This window comes from Ictalurus furcatus, chromosome 7 (genome assembly GCF_023375685.1).
Source record: "Ictalurus furcatus strain D&B chromosome 7, Billie_1.0, whole genome shotgun sequence".
In the NCBI taxonomy this organism is placed as follows: Eukaryota; Metazoa; Chordata; class Actinopteri; order Siluriformes; family Ictaluridae; genus Ictalurus; species Ictalurus furcatus.
In genome coordinates this window covers 29,575,842-29,593,819 of record NC_071261.1, presented here as the reverse complement: position 1 = coordinate 29,593,819, position 17,978 = coordinate 29,575,842, and the positions used below count along the sequence as shown (strand labels likewise).

Here is a 17,978-nt window from a genome sequence, read left to right as displayed (position 1 = left end):
TATATATTTATATATGCAAAGAAATGCTGTAGAGCAAGATGCCTTCAGTAAACCGTAATAAATTAAACAAAGGCAATATTTGGTGTGACAACCCTTTGCTTTAAAAAAAAAAAAAAAAAAAAAAAAGTAGAGTCTCAGGTACAATGTGTGCAGTTTTATAAGGAAATGATCTGTAAGTTTTATTGAGCATCTTGCAGAACCAGCCACGGTTCTTCTGGAGACTTTGACTGTTGCACTCGCTTCTTATTTTTGCAGTGAAACCCAAGAGCTTTTATTGTGTTTTTTGTCTGAAAAGTGTCTCATCACTTAACACGCTGCTTTCTTTACTGACATACAAACATTTTTCTGAAACATTTCATTTTTTGCTAAAAAACTAATGTTTGGGAATCTAAAATGTTTTTTGTACTGACTCGATAATGTAGAAGTCATAAAATAAAAATCTATAAAAAGTTTGTACTAAAAAACTTTTGCACAGTAGTTTATGTCAAATAGAAGAATATGGGTAGTATATTTATTTTAAAAAAAAAAAAAAATATATATATATATATATATATAATTTTTTTAAAAAATAAATAAATAAATAAATAAATGCTAGCACTTCTTGTCCGATTCTCACATGGACTGCATGAAAAAAAAAAAAATTAATGCACAAATGTCTTTTTTACTTTCTAGAAACACTGTCTGGATCTTGGTGGCAACTTGGTCTCGATACACAGTGAAGATGAATATCAGGTGATCAAGGCCCTTATCCGTGCTCACGACCCCAAAGAGTATCCGACATGGATCGGCCTTAATAGCTGTGTGACGGTAAAAGAACAGCGAACAGATTTTCAGCCCTGGCACAGGGTGAAACAAAAGCAACTGCCAACTACCATGAGTTCTCAATAAGGGATATTTTGTGGATTCATTGAATTTTTAAAATGAAGCTCCCAGGAAGACAAACTGATGTGAAACAGAAAAAAACGACATCATGCATACCAGTTCTAAATCTAATTACAAAGAAGTGAACTAGGGTTGTTTTTGTTTGTTTGTTTGTTTGTTTTTACCTATAAGCTCAGTCAAATACAATGGGGTCCAAAAGTCTGAGAGCACTAGTGAAAATGCTTCTATTGCATTCGTTTCTAATTTTATACAACAATTTTTATTACAAATGATATTATTAGCAATAACGTGAGTAAAAAGTAGGCTGCACTCGAGCTGGCACGAACCTTATGATCCGTTTTAGATCAAATGTCTGAACACGTGCTTCAATAGAAGAGATTAAACACGAGCTTCTGACCGTTTGTACAAAGCAGTTAGTCAGTATCACACATTTGCTTACATTTAAATAGTGTTCTACGTAGAAATAGTGCAGAATCTTGAATGTTAAATATTCGACGTGTTGCACATTTACGTCCGTTGTTTTAAATATCTCAGAATTCTAATAAATAAATAAATAATCCCAGATTTTCAGTGTAATCTTAGACTTTTGGACCCCACTGTATATGAAAACATGGAAAGCATGTAAATGTATAGGGTATGATTTTTCCACTCAAACAGTCAGATTCATAAATTACAGCCTGTTGCCCTGAGCATTTTTTCCCCCACCTGTTTAGTGATCCTACTGGTTTTGGTCTGATGGCACCAAATTAACTTTCACCAAATGGAATCCAGACGAGTTCTCCCCGTGCTGCGGGGGTTTCCTCCGGGTACTCCGGTTTCCTCCCCCAGTCCAAAGACATGCACGGTAGGTTGATTGGCATGTCCAAAGTGTCCGTAGTGTATGAATGGGTGTGTGAGTGTGTATGTGATTGTGCCCTGCGATGGACTGGCACCCTGTCCAGGGTGTACCCCGCCTTGTGCCCGATGCTCCCTGGGATAGACTCCAGGTTCCCCGTGACCCTGAAAAGGATAAGCGGTATAGAAGATGGATGGATGGATGGATGGATGGAATCCAGACGAACCCAATTTTGGACGTAAAAAGTGCTGTGTGCATATGAACTTTTCTGGTAGGTTAAGCCTCTCTGTAGATGAAGCTGCGTTGTTTCTTTTTCAGTTCATGCACCGCTTAATTGAATTACATTTTTATCTTTTTTTTTATCTGCAGTCTTTATGAACTGGAATGACATCCCATGTGTTGACAAATATCCCTCTGTGTGTGTCTATCGGCTTAACTGAGACTCTCACAGCCTGACCTTGCCAAATGTAATGAACTTTTTCTTGCTTGTTCTCAACTGGCACAAACACATTTATAAAATCACATGTGGATACTTACTGTAACGTGCAATGGACATAAAAATAAATAAACAAAATCTTTATTCATGGATAAATTCTTTCTGAATTGTATCTACTATGCCAATGATATTAATAATACACTATGCGCCTGGTGTTATAGGAAAATAATCAACAGGGTGGTGTGATACACCCTCATGTGAAGTGGAGTGACTCTTACTACCATGAAATTGATTCATTTCCTACAGCAGAACATCCTGAGGTGTTTCATTCCTCTTCCTCTTATACCACAGCCATTCACCAATGATTACAATATTCTCTTAATTAAAAGCAACATGTTGTAAAATGTATGCATTTCTAGTTACATTTAATGTCGTAGATGTTAACATCCATGGAAAAAGTTAGTTCCTGTTATCACTTGTGTTATAGCAGATGGAAACAGTCATTCCTTTAACAGCCCCTTTTTTCGTTTTTGAATATAAGGAGGAAAAAATAACCCCACAAAACAGATGGTCGTGTTACCGAGAAACCACAAAGTGCAAAGTTCTCTATCCTTAAGCCTTTCATGCTGTGGAAAGCTTACCGATGACTGTTACAAAGCACTGACACTGGAGACTCCTTCCATAAATGTTAAATAAACATCTCCTTACAGAAAAACGTCACCATATCAACGATTACACCCTTGTCTTTGTTAAATACCAACACATTTTTAAAAGTCTGTTTATTATAAGCCTTGGATTGTGTGCAACATCTGCCATACACGTCCCTGTTAATGAATCGTTACTATAGAAACGATAACAAGCCCATTAATATAAATGTCTGTCAGAGCTGCTGCTATAGAAAATGAATCAACGCCCTCTGACCAATCAGAATCAAGAATTCATTATATATATATATATATATATATATATATATATATATATATATATATATATATAAGATGTTATTTGTAAAATGCATTTTCTTAGGTGGCACAAACATAAAAAGGTATACGTTGTATAAAAAGGTAAAATAATACTGTAGTTGTTTAAGTGGTAGTTTAACTGGATTTGTTTTTCCAAATAAAAAGGTAACAGCGTAAATTTAACAGAGTAAATTCTTGTAATTTAGCACACTGACACAAGCAGATTGTGTGAAATGTTTCCTAGAATAAATGTGTTTTTATTTTTTTTTTATATATATACTTTACACTAATTAATCATACATGTTTGGTTTTTTTGTTGTTGTTGTTGTTTTTGTAAATACACAGAGCAGTAATAATTCAAAAAGCACAAGAACATAACACTACTATCTGGTTTAAACAGGGAGTAGGAACCATTTGAGCTTCTCTTCGATTTCAGGGGTCGGATTTCCAGGCGTGCCGCGCAGATTCGCTGATTTTCAACGCATTCTCTTCCGGAAGTGTATTTTTGGAATTATTTGTAGATCTGACGGGTCACCGGAAATTCCGGTGTTATTTCACTTCCGATGAACGCTGAATGTGTTTTTGCGGTCTTTTGGATTTTAACTTTTTTTTTTTTCAAGGTACGAATTGGAAAACTCAAACCTAATCATTGTGCATGTGTGTTTTTACATATATAAATATATATATATATATGAATAATATAAATAATGCGTTATTAACGTTTGAAAATGGCAGCTGCCACAATGGCTGAGTGTAGGCAGTTTGACAGCTCTCGTGCAGCTAGCTAGGTGCTAAACTAGTTAGCAGTCAACAGAAGGAAGGAGTCAGGAACAGCTCCTTTATTCCTGTATTGTCATTTTATTTCCAGCTTATTCAGTGTCGTACATTTAAAGAAAGCTGTGTGCGATGTGGAAGAAATATTTACAGGTTTAGTTAATGTCAGCTCATAGATGGATAACATGCTCATCAAGTCTCATTCACTCGCGCGCCCATCATGGTTTATTTATCTAATTATCAAGATGCTTTGATGGTAGCGACTACTTTATTTCGTTTATTGACATAATTTCAGCTTCATATTCCTGTTTCTGCCCACAGAACTGCCACTCACTGAATTTTTTTTTTGTTTTCCCACCATTCTGTGTAAACTCTAGAGACTGCTGTGTGTGAAATTCTCAGGAGATTAGCAGTTTCTGAAATACTCAAACCAGCCCATCTGGCACCAACAACCATGCCACGATCAAAGTCACTGGGAACAGTGGGTTATTGGGAACAATGGTGGTCAGCGATTAATTGTTGGGAACAATGGTGGTCGGTGATTAATTGTTGGGAACAATGGTGGTCGGTGATTAATCGTTGGGAGCAATGTTGGTCAGCGATTAATCGTTGGGAGCAATGTTGGTCAGCGATTAATCATTGGGGGCAATGGCGGCCAGCGATTAATCGTTGGGAGCAATGGTGGTCAGCGATTGAATGTCGGGAGCAGTGGTGCCTGGCGATTAATCGATGGGAACAATGGTGGTCAGCGATTAATCGTCGGGAGTAATGGTGGTCGGCGATTAATCGTTGGGAGCAATGGTGGCCAGCGATTGATCACCGGGGACAATGTTGGGCAGCGATTAATCGATGGGAGCAATGGCGGCCGGCGATTAATCGACGGGAACAATGGTGGTCAGCGATTAATCATTGGGGGCAGTGGCGGCCAGCGATTAATCGTTTGGAGCAATGGCGGTCAGCGATTGATTGTTGGGAGCAATGGTGGCTGGCGATTAATTGATGGGAACAATGGTGGTCAGCGATTAATCGTTGGGAGCAATGGTGGTCGGCGATTAATCGTTGGGAGCAATGGTGGCCAGCGATTGATCACCGGGGACAATGTTGGGCAGCGATTAATCGATGGGAGCAATGGCGGCCGGCGATTAATCGACGGGAACAATGGTGGTCAGCGATTAATCATTGGGGGCAGTGGCGGCCAGCGATTAATCGTTTGGAGCAATGGCGGTCAGCGATTGATTGTTGGGAGCAATGGTGGCTGGCGATTAATTGATGGGAACAATGGTGGTCAGCGATTAATCGTTGGGAGCAATGGTGGTCGGCGATTAATCGTTGGGAGCAATGGTGGCCAGCGATTGATCACCGGGGACAATGTTGGGCAGCGATTAATCGACGGGAGCAATGGCGGCCGGCGATTAATCGACGGGAACAGTGGTGTTTGGCGATTAATCGACGGGAACAGTGGTGGTCAGCGATTAATCATTGGGGACAATGGCGGCCAGCGATTAATCGTTTGGAGCAATGGCGGTCAGCGATTGATTGTTGGGAGCAATGGCGGTCAGCGATTGATTGTTGGGAGCAATGGTGGCTGGCGATTAATCGATGGGAACAATGGTGGTCAGCAGTTAATCGTTGGGAGCAGTGGTGGTCGGCGATTAATCGTTGGGAGCAATGGTGGTCAGCAGTTAATCGTTGGGAGCAATGTGGACAGCTATTAATCATTGGGAGCAATGGTGGTCAGCGATTAGTTGTTAAGGACAACGGCAGTTAGTGATTAATCGTTGGGAGCAATGGTGGTCAGCGATTGGTCGTTGGAAACAGTGGTGGTCAGGGATTAGTTGTTAAGGACAATGGTGGTCAGCGATTAATCGGTGGGAATGATGGCGGCCAGCGATTGGTCATTGGGAACAATGGTGGTCAGCGATTAGTCGTTGGGATTAATTGTTGGGATTAATTGTTGGGAATGCAGGACAGTCTCTAACATCTACTCAGAAAGTAAATAGATTTGTTCCTAGGCTCTTTTTACACATAAAGTTGCAAAAGGGGTCTAAAAATCTAGCGATAATGTCAGTAAGTTGCCAACACTGTTCTGTGGTGCCCCAAATAGGAGCAAAAAATATATATCAAGTGGACCACCAACATCCACCCGGTCAGCACAAGTAGGCAGCTCGACTCACCTGTCAATCATGTTGCCCCACAGTTCAGAAAGCTCCACCTCTTGCATTAGCATTCAGGTGTAGCATACAGGTCTGTTACCGTGGGGATATTGTAATTATTCAGGCGTCCGCTGCTATTTTTTATTATATTGAAAATATAACGTGTTATTGTCGCATCCCTGGATTGTTAGTTCAGATTGAACTTGTTCCACTAACCACCAACATTATCGACTCCTCTTTGGATTGATCTTTGGTTTCCCAGGTCACAGCGAGTCCAGTGACAGTGAAACAGCATGGGTCTGTTATCTGACCCGAACCGAAGGAAGGCGTTGACCAGTCTCCTCACCCGCCTCAACACTCCCATATGGTAAGCAGTCACTCATCAGGCTTGGCCAAAAAAAAAACCCCAAAAATTTACATTTGAATTTATGGTCTTAGATGTTAGGCTTTTCAAACTATTCTTCATATTTTTATGATCCATTAACGTGAACATCACCATTCGCAATGCAAACTTTCAGATTCAGTGTTTAAAAACATAAATAATAGTCATTCAAATAGGGATGAAGATGCCATCTATTGGGCCAAGTGAAGTCTTCTTAACGCTCTGTTTGGACCACAGTGTGGTGTGCTACCTGGCCGCCGTTGCCTGGTTCATGGGCATGGCGTTTGAGCCGTTCACTCTGCGGACGTACATGTCGGAGAACGCAATGGGTTCCACCATGGTGGAGGAGCGGTTCCCCTCAGGAGAACGAGCCTTGGCTACCGCACGGGAGTTTGCAGCGCAAAAGAAAAAGGTTGGGTAAGTAGAACAGGCTTTCATAAAGCTGGCTTGTTTCTGTATGCTTTGAGAGGAAAATGTCTGCACGATTGTCTCTTTATTAATCCCTGTCTCGCTCTCGGTCACTGAAGGGGCATGCCGGTGGACTGGCTGGTGAAGACGATGCAGGCCAGAGGGCTGGAGGTTTTCACTCAGAGCTTCTCACGCACTCTGCCGTTCCCTGACGAGAGCAAGGAGAGATTTGTGAGTTTGTACACTGGCATACACACACAATCCGATTCAATTCAGTTCCGTTCGCAACAGCTTTATCGGCATGACTTTACGTTATACGGTATTGCAAAGGGACCAGGAAACTTTGTTTTGAAGTGGAAATTAACATTATGCAGTGACTAAAGGATGGAAACTAACACACAGACAGGTGAGAAATTAACGGGGGGGTGCGGGGAGGGACGACATAAAGTGACTTAGTGAAGTGTTGAACACGAAGGCTATAACATATATGGTGTATAAACCTCTATTATTACCTTAATAAGGAATACACAGTGAAAATGTCTTTGGGAACAGTACTTGGACCCAGAAAGGTTCAGTCTCGAATATATATTTTTATTAATAAAGAGTTTTGCATAAGTGAAATAAGATTTCTCTCTCTCTCTCTCTCAGATGGTTCGAGGCACTAATGTGTATGGGATCTTGCGAGCGCCTCGAGCTCCACGAACAGAATCCCTGGTGCTCAGCGCCCCCTGCAGTCCCGGCAACAGCAACAACCAGGCAGTCGGCCTCCTGCTGGGTCTCGCCCAGTATTTCAGAAGTGAGAGGCTTTAAAAACTCGATGTATACCCCCACACATATTGCGCACACGTCATGTGCATGCATTCACATTTAAATTTCTGCTGTGCTTTTTAGTAGAAAGTAGAATTGTAGGCTAAAACAAAAGTCCATGGGCAAAAAATAATAATTAACAAAATAAAAAGAGTCATATCCACTACGTCATGCAAGCGTAATGTTTGTAATGTTGTAATCTCAGGTCAGATTTACTGGGCTAAAGACATCATATTCCTGGTGAACGAGCATGACCTCATTGGCATGCAGGCTTGGTTAGAGGGCTACCATCACACCAACATCACTGGTGAGTTACACATCTCCACTCAGAAGGGAAGAGCAGTTGTGCTGTTGTTTTTGTTTTTGTTGTTGTTGTTGTTGTTTTTAATTTGAACATTTAAGCTGATGCCAGCTGAACAGCCAAAATCCATCAGAGCATGCTGATAGGACTGCCTGGCCAAACATGTTTAATATCAAATATTAATTGAATTCAGTGAAAGACTGCAATATTCAGAGTGTTTGGTTCAGCCCGTGCTTGTCCTGTTGTTTCGAACTAAATACCGAAAATTTCAGTTGATTCACAAACTTCCTTTCAGTGCAGATACTGAAATTACTGTATGATCCAGTTCTTTCATGGTAACAGGAATGTTAAAATGTCACTGGAACATCTGCTTTAGTATTGAATACACAACAGGCAAGTGTTATCGCGTCATAAAATTCAAGAGCCAATCACGTTGCAGTATGCAAATACATATATAAATACTAAGTACTCTATGCGAACAGACATTTCAGTCATCGGTCGAACGTATATAAATAAATAAAGGTTATGTGAAATACACTATATTCACCACATGCATTCATATACACACAATATGCATTCCCAAAATCTGTGAAATGAAAGGTATTGTGTAAAGTTTTGATCCAGTTCATTCATTGAATCCAGGATTTAAACCTGGATTGGGGAAACCCTGGTGTAGGTGCTCCTACAGCGTCGAATCTTTCAAAACGTGTCGGATGACTTATAAAATATTGTCCTTATTTTAAGATCAAGGTGAAACGCTTTCCATCCCAGCACTCCAGCGAGCTTTAAATCATTTCAAGACCTGTACATGGACTTGAAGGGAAAATAGAGCGATTAAAGTTATGTTAACGTAAATACCATGTATATGTTTTAATGAAAACTTTCAGGCATGAATTATTTATATACGCATATCCAGATTCTTTAGATTTCCTTTTTTGTTGTTGTTAATTTTATTTTTTTTACTTGCTTGCTACATGAATCTTGATTGGATGAAGTCTTCTAACGTCCAAAACATTCAGGTCTAAAATATGTAATGTTGGAGACAAACATTTTATAAAATATCATTTCTGAACATTTACACAGTTTAAAACTGTTGCATGATGCAAAAGAGGCAACAAAAAATATATAGTTTTATAGTTTAGGTGTTCAGTGGAGTCTGGGGGAAAATTTATTTATTTATTTTTTAATGTAGAGAGCTGTAAGACCTCCAATTGATGTGGAGGTGCTTTCCAATTCATGTTTACCTCAAATATATATAAAAAAAAAACAGAGCTTTGTATTGACCTTATACATGAAAGGGTTAAACGTGTTGTAGGTATACAACTTGCACTTCTTGTCTTCTAGTTTAGACACAAAAATCTAAATTGTTTCTCTTTTTCTTTTGGCGTAAATCCGACGCTATGCTGTAACGGATCGATCCCTCTGGTCGATCAATCAGGGATGAGTTTCACGCCGCTACAGGGCCGAGCCGGCTCCATCCAGGCTGCTCTCTCACTGGAGCTCAGCAGTGACGTGATCACCAGTCTGGACCTGGTACTGGAGGGGCTAAACGGGCAGCTCCCCAACCTGGACCTGGCCAATCTCTTCAATGCCTTCTGCCAGAAGCTCGGCGTCCTCTGCACCATTCAGGGGAAGGTAAGGGAAACGTCAAGACGTGTACTGTATAGATAGCGTTAAATCGCCATGATGCACACCGTGCGTGTGGAAACATTTTTAAATGCTATAAAAGCCCTTCATAACGTAGGTGTTTTTGTTTTATACCGCAGCATTGTATGTTTTATATAGTAAAATACCTGGAGCTATTTAATAAGGCTATGTCTGTTGCAGTTAATTGTTTTGAGGAAGGTTTTATATTTGCAGATATTTTTAGTGACAAATAATATGCTGATTCATTTATATTTAAAGTAAGACCTGTTTTTTTGCCTAATGTTCACCGGGACCATTAATGATATGTGAGAATATTTGATTATATATTTATTTACTTACACAGTTCTTTTCATCTACATAGTGCCCTTCAAATGAGTAATTTTTTTTTAACAAATATATATTGTTTGTTTGTTTTTTTTGAATCGATATAGTATAATAAATGGTTTAAAATATATTTAATGCTGAAAAATATGATTTAAAAATGTCCTAGGAACAACATCTTCACATTTTCAGCCTGATTTAAAAATGCCCCATCTGTAAACATGCATGATTTATGTAATTTATCCTTCTACCATCCCAAATATCTAACCGGCTAGCTAACGGCTAGAGAACAAGTTCACATCTGTCACATCTGTCATTCAGGGAGCTCACTGAAATTATATAAAATAATATATAATAATAATATAAAATATCTCAGAATTGTACATCGGGCTGTCCTGCGTGTCGCGTGTTAAAAGCGTAAAACGTATTTACAACATGGGGTTTTTTTTTTTGGTCACGAGACGCTTGCATTCTCTCTCAGCTCCAGAGAAACGACTGGGACACTACGGAGGGTTACACCGTCGCCGCACAGACCATGATGCTGATGGTGCTGAAGCAGGCGAGCGGTCGGCCCTGGGGTGACCACGGTCTCTTCCTACGCTACCACATCGAGGCCGCGACCATCCGCGGCATCAACAGCTTCAGACACTACAAGACTGACGCCACCACTCTCGGCAGGTCTGCCGTGTTTTCCTTACTGTCTGTTAGACCAGGGGTTCCCAAACTTTTCCAGGGCAAGGCCCCCCAAATGGTATTAACATTTGACCAAGGCCCCCCTTTTGCAAGATGTCTTTAAAACACATTAAAAATACAGACTTCTGAATATATCCCCCTTTTTTATTAATAATTACATCTTGCATCTTTACATTACATTAGATTAGGAATTGATTGTGTGTCTGTGGTTGTCTGAGAGTGAGAAAGAGAAAATCATGTATTTATTTATTTTTCACACCAAATTGTTGAGGCCCCCTGGCGGCCCCCACTTTGAAAACCACTGCGTAAGACACCAGGGGCCTCGTTTCATCAACGCTGCATAGGAAAATTTCAAAATGTTATTTTAAACATTAGAATGAACATGCACACAAAAATGGGTTCTGAAGGTACATGGGCAGTTCACTCACACACACACACACACACACACACACATATAAAGATTAATAAAGCTTAATATATAGCAATAGATTATATTCATTCTGTGTGTGCACGCATGTAACTAATCAAATACAGACACGCCCACAATTATCCATATATGGTATGTAAGAGTGAATATTTCCCAATCTTTATTTGGATTAAGTCTGCATTTTGCTTTGATAGGTTCTCACACAATTTACACACCATTGATAAACACCATTGATAGATGTCTTGCTCTAACAAGAGGTCGAGCGATAGAGGATTTTACCGATACCGATAACTCCGTCGGCGGTACCTACCTGCCGATAACCGATTAATCAACCGATAGTTTTTCAAATTGATACTGAATGAAAACATAACCCTCGAAGTAAACTACTGCTGAACTTTATTACAAAAATAAACAGTGCTGACTGTACCATGAAAATGTACTGTACTTTTTAAATGAAATAAATATATCAATATTAATATATAAACAATTAGTAAATATTAAAGCAAATAAAAATACACATCCAAAATAAACCAAAAAAAAAAAACCCACTTCAAATAACACAACAAAATTAGTCAGTGATAGTATTTATTTGGCCTCTAGAGGCCGCTGTAGTACTGTATAACGACAGTGGACGTTTCTCAGCCGCTCCCGCATCAGTGCGGTTTTTAATACAGTATCTTTAAGCAAATTGTTCTGGACACTGGCTGTCTTGCACTGATCTGAGATCAGAACCATGATGCTGATGTTCAGTTAAGCTCCAAATTCTTCTTTTTGTGGTCTTTCAAGAGGTCAGCATCATTAAAGAGACAATAAGTGAAAATTAGAGCTCAGTATTAATGTGAAGTAAAAAAATAAACATTGGGTTCCAAATGATTTGTGAATAAAACTTGCAAACTCTCTTTTGTGTATTTCGCTCTCAACATTTCTCAGGCTGTTGGAGGGAATGTTCAGGAAGTTGAATAATCTCCTGGAGAGACTTCACCAGTCCTACTTCTTCTACCTGATGCCTTCGCTGTCTCGCTTCGTCTCTATCGGATACTACATGCCTGCGTTTGGCCTGCTGGCTGCCATCCTGCTGCTGCGAGTATCCGCTCAGCGACCCGAGTCTCTAACATGCCAAAATACTTCTCTAGGAGCACATATTTATGACCCCAACAGTTTCTTATTTGTTTTTAGTAAATCAAGGCACCGATGTTGATATCCATCATAATGGCTTTCTTCACTGTGCATTTACAATGTCTGTATAAAACTCATGAGTACACTGACTAGCAGCAGACGTTCTCGCGCCTTTAACTAACGCAAAAGCGTTCGCCCTGTCGTCTAAAGAGTGTCATCTATAGCTGAGAGTCAAGAGAGCAAACTTGGCCATGGAAATGGGTAGAATACTCTCTCTCCTCTGTCAATCACAGTAACATTTGGCACTGGTGGGCGTCTGTGAGCTCGTGTATGCGGGAGAGGGCAGATAGCGCTTTCCTACAAGTCCGATACAGCAGGAGGAGCAGTGAACATATTTATTTTTTCCTGCTTGTTTATTTTATTGCAGCATGTTACACTGTGCTCATGGGTGCTCTTTTGCTAAGCTACAAAAGATCACATCCTGAAGTGACTATAGTAATTGTAATTGGAGCTTTAATCAAATTGTCTTCAAGATCCTTGACTTCAGTGCAGGCGTTAGATCTGTGGGTCCAGATCGGGAGTCCAGCTCCAGTAACCCAGGATGGAGTCGGTGAAGCAGAACCGGTCAGTATGGAGAGTTTACAGCACTCACTCGGTTTAAGTTATGAACGTTTTCAAAAGCTTGAAAGCAGGCTCCTGAGTGACGCATCAGAAAGCCGTTTGCCCTGCAGGTGGGCGATCGTGAGTTCGAAGGGGAATTATGGCATACTGTTTATTCCCTGTCAATCGCAGCGATGCTAGCCAAGCAGACATATCTGTGAGCTCATGTATGCGGAAGAGGGCAGATAGCGTTTTCTTCTTCCATAGGAGTTATTCTGCCCTCCTATTCAACATGAGCAGCAGTTTGAAAAGAGGTGCAGTTTGCTGGCTTCGTATTCCTTGGAGAAAGCACACGTTTGCCCCACCCATCCTGCTTAGCTAGAGTTAGTTAGCTAGTAGTGACAAGTCGTAAGACTAAGTTTTCTCAGCTTCAAAACAGTTTCCTTTTCCCCCATAGACAGCTCTCTGGTCTTCATGCTGGTTTATCCTTTTTAACAACAAATGCAGTCTTCACAGGCAAAACCCAGGGTTCAAACTGAGAGTAGCCATTCAGAGCTATTCATTCTTTAAGCAATCAATTAAACAGGAGACATCTGGGCAGCAAGAAACACGTGTTAGTCATATGTTCCAGTATTTTTGATCACAGGAAAAGACGGGTGGGTTCAAACAAAAGGTGCCGTGTTGTAAGTTGTTAAACACGTCTAGATGTGAATATGAGGAAATGAAAGCTGAAATTCTGATCTATTGTCTGATATCATCTTTTGATCTTAAAGCCAAGTGTCTTTAGTGTACAGCAAAAGCAAAAGAATTGGCCTTGCCGTTCTACTACTTTTGGAGCGGACCGTATGCGAACATACAGAGTCAAATCACGATCCTTTAACCATTTCACGGTTTTGATCTGGACCTGTGTGAATTTCCACATGATTCTACATTATACTGTAATTAAGATTAAATACAGCTAATTGTCTTTAGTGCCTCCAGTGGCCATTTTGTGTAAATACAGGTTTTCGTGTCATTTTCTTAGTATGAATGGAATCTTTTTTTTTTTTTTTCTCTTCCTCCAGCCGTCTAGTCCGGGTGTCCTGTCTGTGCTGACTCCTATAGCGATCAGTCACCTGACAGGCGTGGCTCTGTACACACTCCCCATCCTGTCTCAGGAGATGGCAGTAGAGCACTTCCCCGTGTCTGAGACCGAGGCCGTGGTTCTCACCGCCATCGCCATCTACACTGCAGGCTTGGCACTGCCACACAACACACACAGGTGATACTATACACACAATACACACATACAGCTCAGGCAGTTCTCTTGTATTATAATATTTAATGCTTTAATAGAAGGCTTCAGGAATCACAGTAGAACTAAGCCAACAATCACTCCGAACCACAGTGGGGTGGTGTGAGTCACTGTTCCCACCCTGAAGTTCATCATTTTCTAAAACAGCTCATCACAGTGTTTTATTCCTCTTATGCAACAATTAGCTTAGGGTTAGTTTTACTAACCCCTATGTCGTAAAACTCAGCGTTACAGCTTTACCTATAACTGGACACACCGGAGACTCCTTACATGAATGTCTCCTACATAGGTGATACAAAGTCCCGGTAAATGAGGTGTTGCTATAGAAACAATAAGGTGTTAGAACCAGAGCATTAATATACCTAAACCTGTGGTTTGTTTTGCAGCTGGAACTACAGTCAGGACTGCTGTGATAGAGAATGAATCAATAATGTATCTTTTTATTGCCAAGCATAAATACACAGCTCTAACATTGGCGACTTTTCTGACTCCCTGATATCACCAACGTTAATGTTGAATTAATTATTGAAACGCAATATTATAATAAAGCGTGTGTGTGTGTGTGTCAGGTTGATCTCAGGTGAGGGAACGGAGCAGGGTTGGCGGTTGCTGAAACTGGCGGCTCTGCTCTACCTGGCCGTGCTGCTCGGCTGCACGGCTCTCATCAACTTCTCCTTGGGCTTCATCCTGGCCGTCACGCTGGTGCCTGCTGCTGCCTGCGTCACGCCACACATGCCCAAGTTCGTAAACACACACACACACACACACACACACACGTCTACACAAAACACTTCAGTTCATCTTAGCCAGTAAGTAAGTGAATTTCAACAACATTTGACAAGGACTGTCGTGACTTTCAATCTGCTTGAAAACCAAGTTACATCACGATATTTACCGATTATACGAGAACGGTCGAGAGGCTTCGTCGTCCTGTTCGTCTTTGTAATGAGCTCTCGTGAGCTTTTACGCTCCAGTGTTCTCATCGTTAGCTGAACTAGAGTTAGCTATGAGGTTAGCTCATCCAAAGCATCGCCTTACCTGTCTCTCTATGTGATAAAAACGTTTACATTTACACAATTTAGCAGACGTCCTGCAGAATCTGCTCTATCCACTTCTTAGTAAATAACTGTGGAAGAATCAGAAAGTAACCAACTCTTACCTGAAGAAGTTTTTGTCACACTGTCCCGTTATAAATCAGCATTCCCTATATACAGGATACGATTATAATTCAACAAAAGAACAAATGTTTTTCAGTTTTTGATGCTTTAAACGTATGTGTGGTTCTCAAAGTTTTTGTTTGTTTTTGTTTTATTTTGTTGCAGTGGAGGAAAACACACAACCCATATTATCAAAGTTATTATGTTTAAGGGTCCAAGCACCAAAGTCAACCTAATGCGTTCTAAGGAATAGAAAGTTCTATGGGTCTAATAATTTTTTAAAAAATTTGCAAAGCAACTTGCGGAGGTTTTTGTGCTTTTTTTTTTTTTTTTTAAATTGGCGAAATCGCATTTGAACGAAATTGTTTTCGCAGTGATGTTTGTCGGTAAATGAGAGCTTTTAGCTGTACTCATGTTCGAGGCACGTGAATAGAAGAGGGCTTTAGCTGGACGCGCATCGCGATGACATCACACGACGTGACCTGGCCCAAACCTGCGGAAAATCTGCGGTAATTTTGAAAAATTGCACGCTCCTCCGAACATCGTGGGGATTTGCTTGATTTCGCGTTCATTTCTGCGAACCCTAAATCGCTAAGTCCTGGATGGACTGTATAATAATAAACAAAATATTCCGTGATGAATTTCAAAATGAAAGTGTACATGACATAAATCTGTATTGCAGGGGCTATGGGGAATTAATTTTACTGTTAAAGCGGTCTCTGGCTGCAAAACGTTTGAGAACCCCTGATGTACAGTATATACGCTGAAGGAAAAGGCTTTTAAAGTTGCAATTAAAAAAGTGAAACAAAACAAATTTCTAAATTGCTTGAACGTTGAAACATTAAGGGGGGTGGGGGGGGGGGGTTATGATTGTAATGATGTAAATACATCATTACAATCATATAATATCATACACTGAAATATCATACACTCCAACAAGTATACACTTACATAATAAACCGACTGAAGCCAGCCCCATCCAGTTGAGCGAGTAATATCCATGTAAATATTTGCGTCAGACTACTTTTGCTATCGGAATCGGCATGAGCCTTCGCTGCATGTGTGTCCGAGTCGTTACGAGCTCCTTGTGCAATAAAACAGTTCATGTTGCAGATGAAATGGTTGTGAGGATGGATGGGCATTTCTTGTGTTCTTCTCAGACAGTACTCTTTATTAATATTGTTAATATCAGTGTGTGCGTTTTATATTATTTTTCAACAAGCAGGACATCTTTGCTCCTGAATTTCAGGCAGATATCAACTTTAAGATGAGGTCTTTCGAGATTAGGTCTCAAGCTGTTAGGTGGGGTTTGACAATTGAACCATTCCCGTATTCACGAAGCTCCGCCCCCAGGATCTACGGAAGCCTGTGTAGCATCCAAACACAAGTTTTCCAGACGAGTTTTCTCAGCAACTTAATACACTTTTCCTAATGCTATGACTTTTTTTTGTTCTACATATCATCTGTGGTTATTTGTACAAGTAAGGAATAAAAAAAAAATGTCTATTGCACCTTTAATTTAATAAATACACTCGGATGAGTGAAACTCATTAACGACTCGGACTTACTGGACATTGTTATGGTAACGCTGATACTAAACCTCGCTCTGTGCAGGTGCATTACTCTACATCCTGTCCTGTCCTGTTTATTAGGAATATCTGCATTTGGATTGTGATGACTCAGCTTTTTTTTTTCTTCTGTCTCTCAGGTCTTTAGGTGCCTTGGCGATGGTGCTGCTCAGTCCAGGCTGTGCAATCTTCTACTGCATCTTCCTCTTCCAGGACCTCCAGGAAACGCCGGTGACGCTTCCCGAGTGCTCTGTGCTCTTCCTGTCTGTCATCTCTCAGGGCATCCTGGACCACACCCTCTACGGTTCGCTGGTCTACCCTCTGCTGGCGCTGTTTGTGTATCCGTGCTGGCTGCTGCTCTGGAACGTTCTGTTCTGGAAATAAGGACATGAACATGAACTAAAGCGCCTGTCAGGGAAACTGATCAGAAGCACTCAGACCTGCCTTGGGAGGCACCTGAGAGGCAATTTTAAGGGAAACGGGGCGGGGCTTAATGAGCAGCCATGGAGGGGGTGATCAAGAATATGGGAGGAGCTACTGAAACACAAGAAGATATAGGAAAAAGAAAATTGCGGAGGGTGTTTTCTCCTGTAAGCTATTTCTTTGTATGTTGTTCATATTTGTTTTCGGAGACTAACCAGGAAAGTCGTTTGTTTAACACTGGAAGGAAACGTAAAATATGTTAGGGTTTGGTTTTTGTTTTTTTAAATAAAAGTACGCATCAGTGTTTGTCTGGGTACCCGATGCTTTATAACAGCTAGCAGGAATCACAGTGTTTATACTAATGGCACATTACACTGTGTGAAACTGCAGCCAGAAAGAGAACATGTTCACATTTGAAGCCTTACTGGCTGAAGGTCGCTGATAAACCGGGTCTCTAATTAATGTGACGAGCTGTTCTGAACAAAGTAAATGAGGCACAACATCATGAAAGCAAGCATACGGTACACCAACCCAACCTCCCATTTTGGTTTTCTTTCTTGGCAAATCAGTTCTCAGACTTGATGAACAGTGGTTGTTTTCTTACTTGATTTGAAATGTATTTTTTTTTGTTTGTTAATAAAACGCCTAAAAACTGAAAGTCTGTGAATGTATGCTGTCTGTGCAAGACGTTCACACTCTAAATAAGGATTCTACAGTGTTTCCTTGAAAACAAATAAACACTGTGTCTACTTTACTAGGATAAATGTCATTTATTTCATAATCTTTCACTCT

At 40.5% G+C, this 17,978-nt stretch overlaps 1 protein-coding gene across 2 annotated transcripts; it reads left to right on the top strand.

The window, feature by feature from the left end:
- Window positions 1-3,256: 3,256 nt before the first annotated feature.
- On the top strand, window positions 3,257-17,844 carry gpaa1 (glycosylphosphatidylinositol anchor attachment 1). 2 transcript variants are annotated; one of them, XM_053629697.1, is made up of 13 exons: window positions 3,257-3,735; window positions 6,305-6,409; window positions 6,662-6,841; window positions 6,952-7,063; window positions 7,481-7,628; window positions 7,845-7,946; window positions 9,379-9,575; window positions 10,390-10,586; window positions 11,959-12,112; window positions 12,697-12,768; window positions 13,809-14,005; window positions 14,608-14,778; window positions 16,904-17,844. In XM_053629697.1, exons 2-13 carry the CDS (start codon window positions 6,336-6,338, stop codon window positions 17,145-17,147), a joined length of 1,848 nt encoding a protein of 615 aa, XP_053485672.1. In that variant the 5' UTR covers window positions 3,257-3,735; window positions 6,305-6,335; the 3' UTR covers window positions 17,148-17,844. The 2 variants fall into 2 exon arrangements, with proteins under 2 accessions (XP_053485672.1, XP_053485673.1); XM_053629698.1 differs by lacking the exon at window positions 3,257-3,735 and adding an exon at window positions 5,926-6,133.
- The last annotated feature ends 134 nt before the right edge of the window (window positions 17,845-17,978 follow it).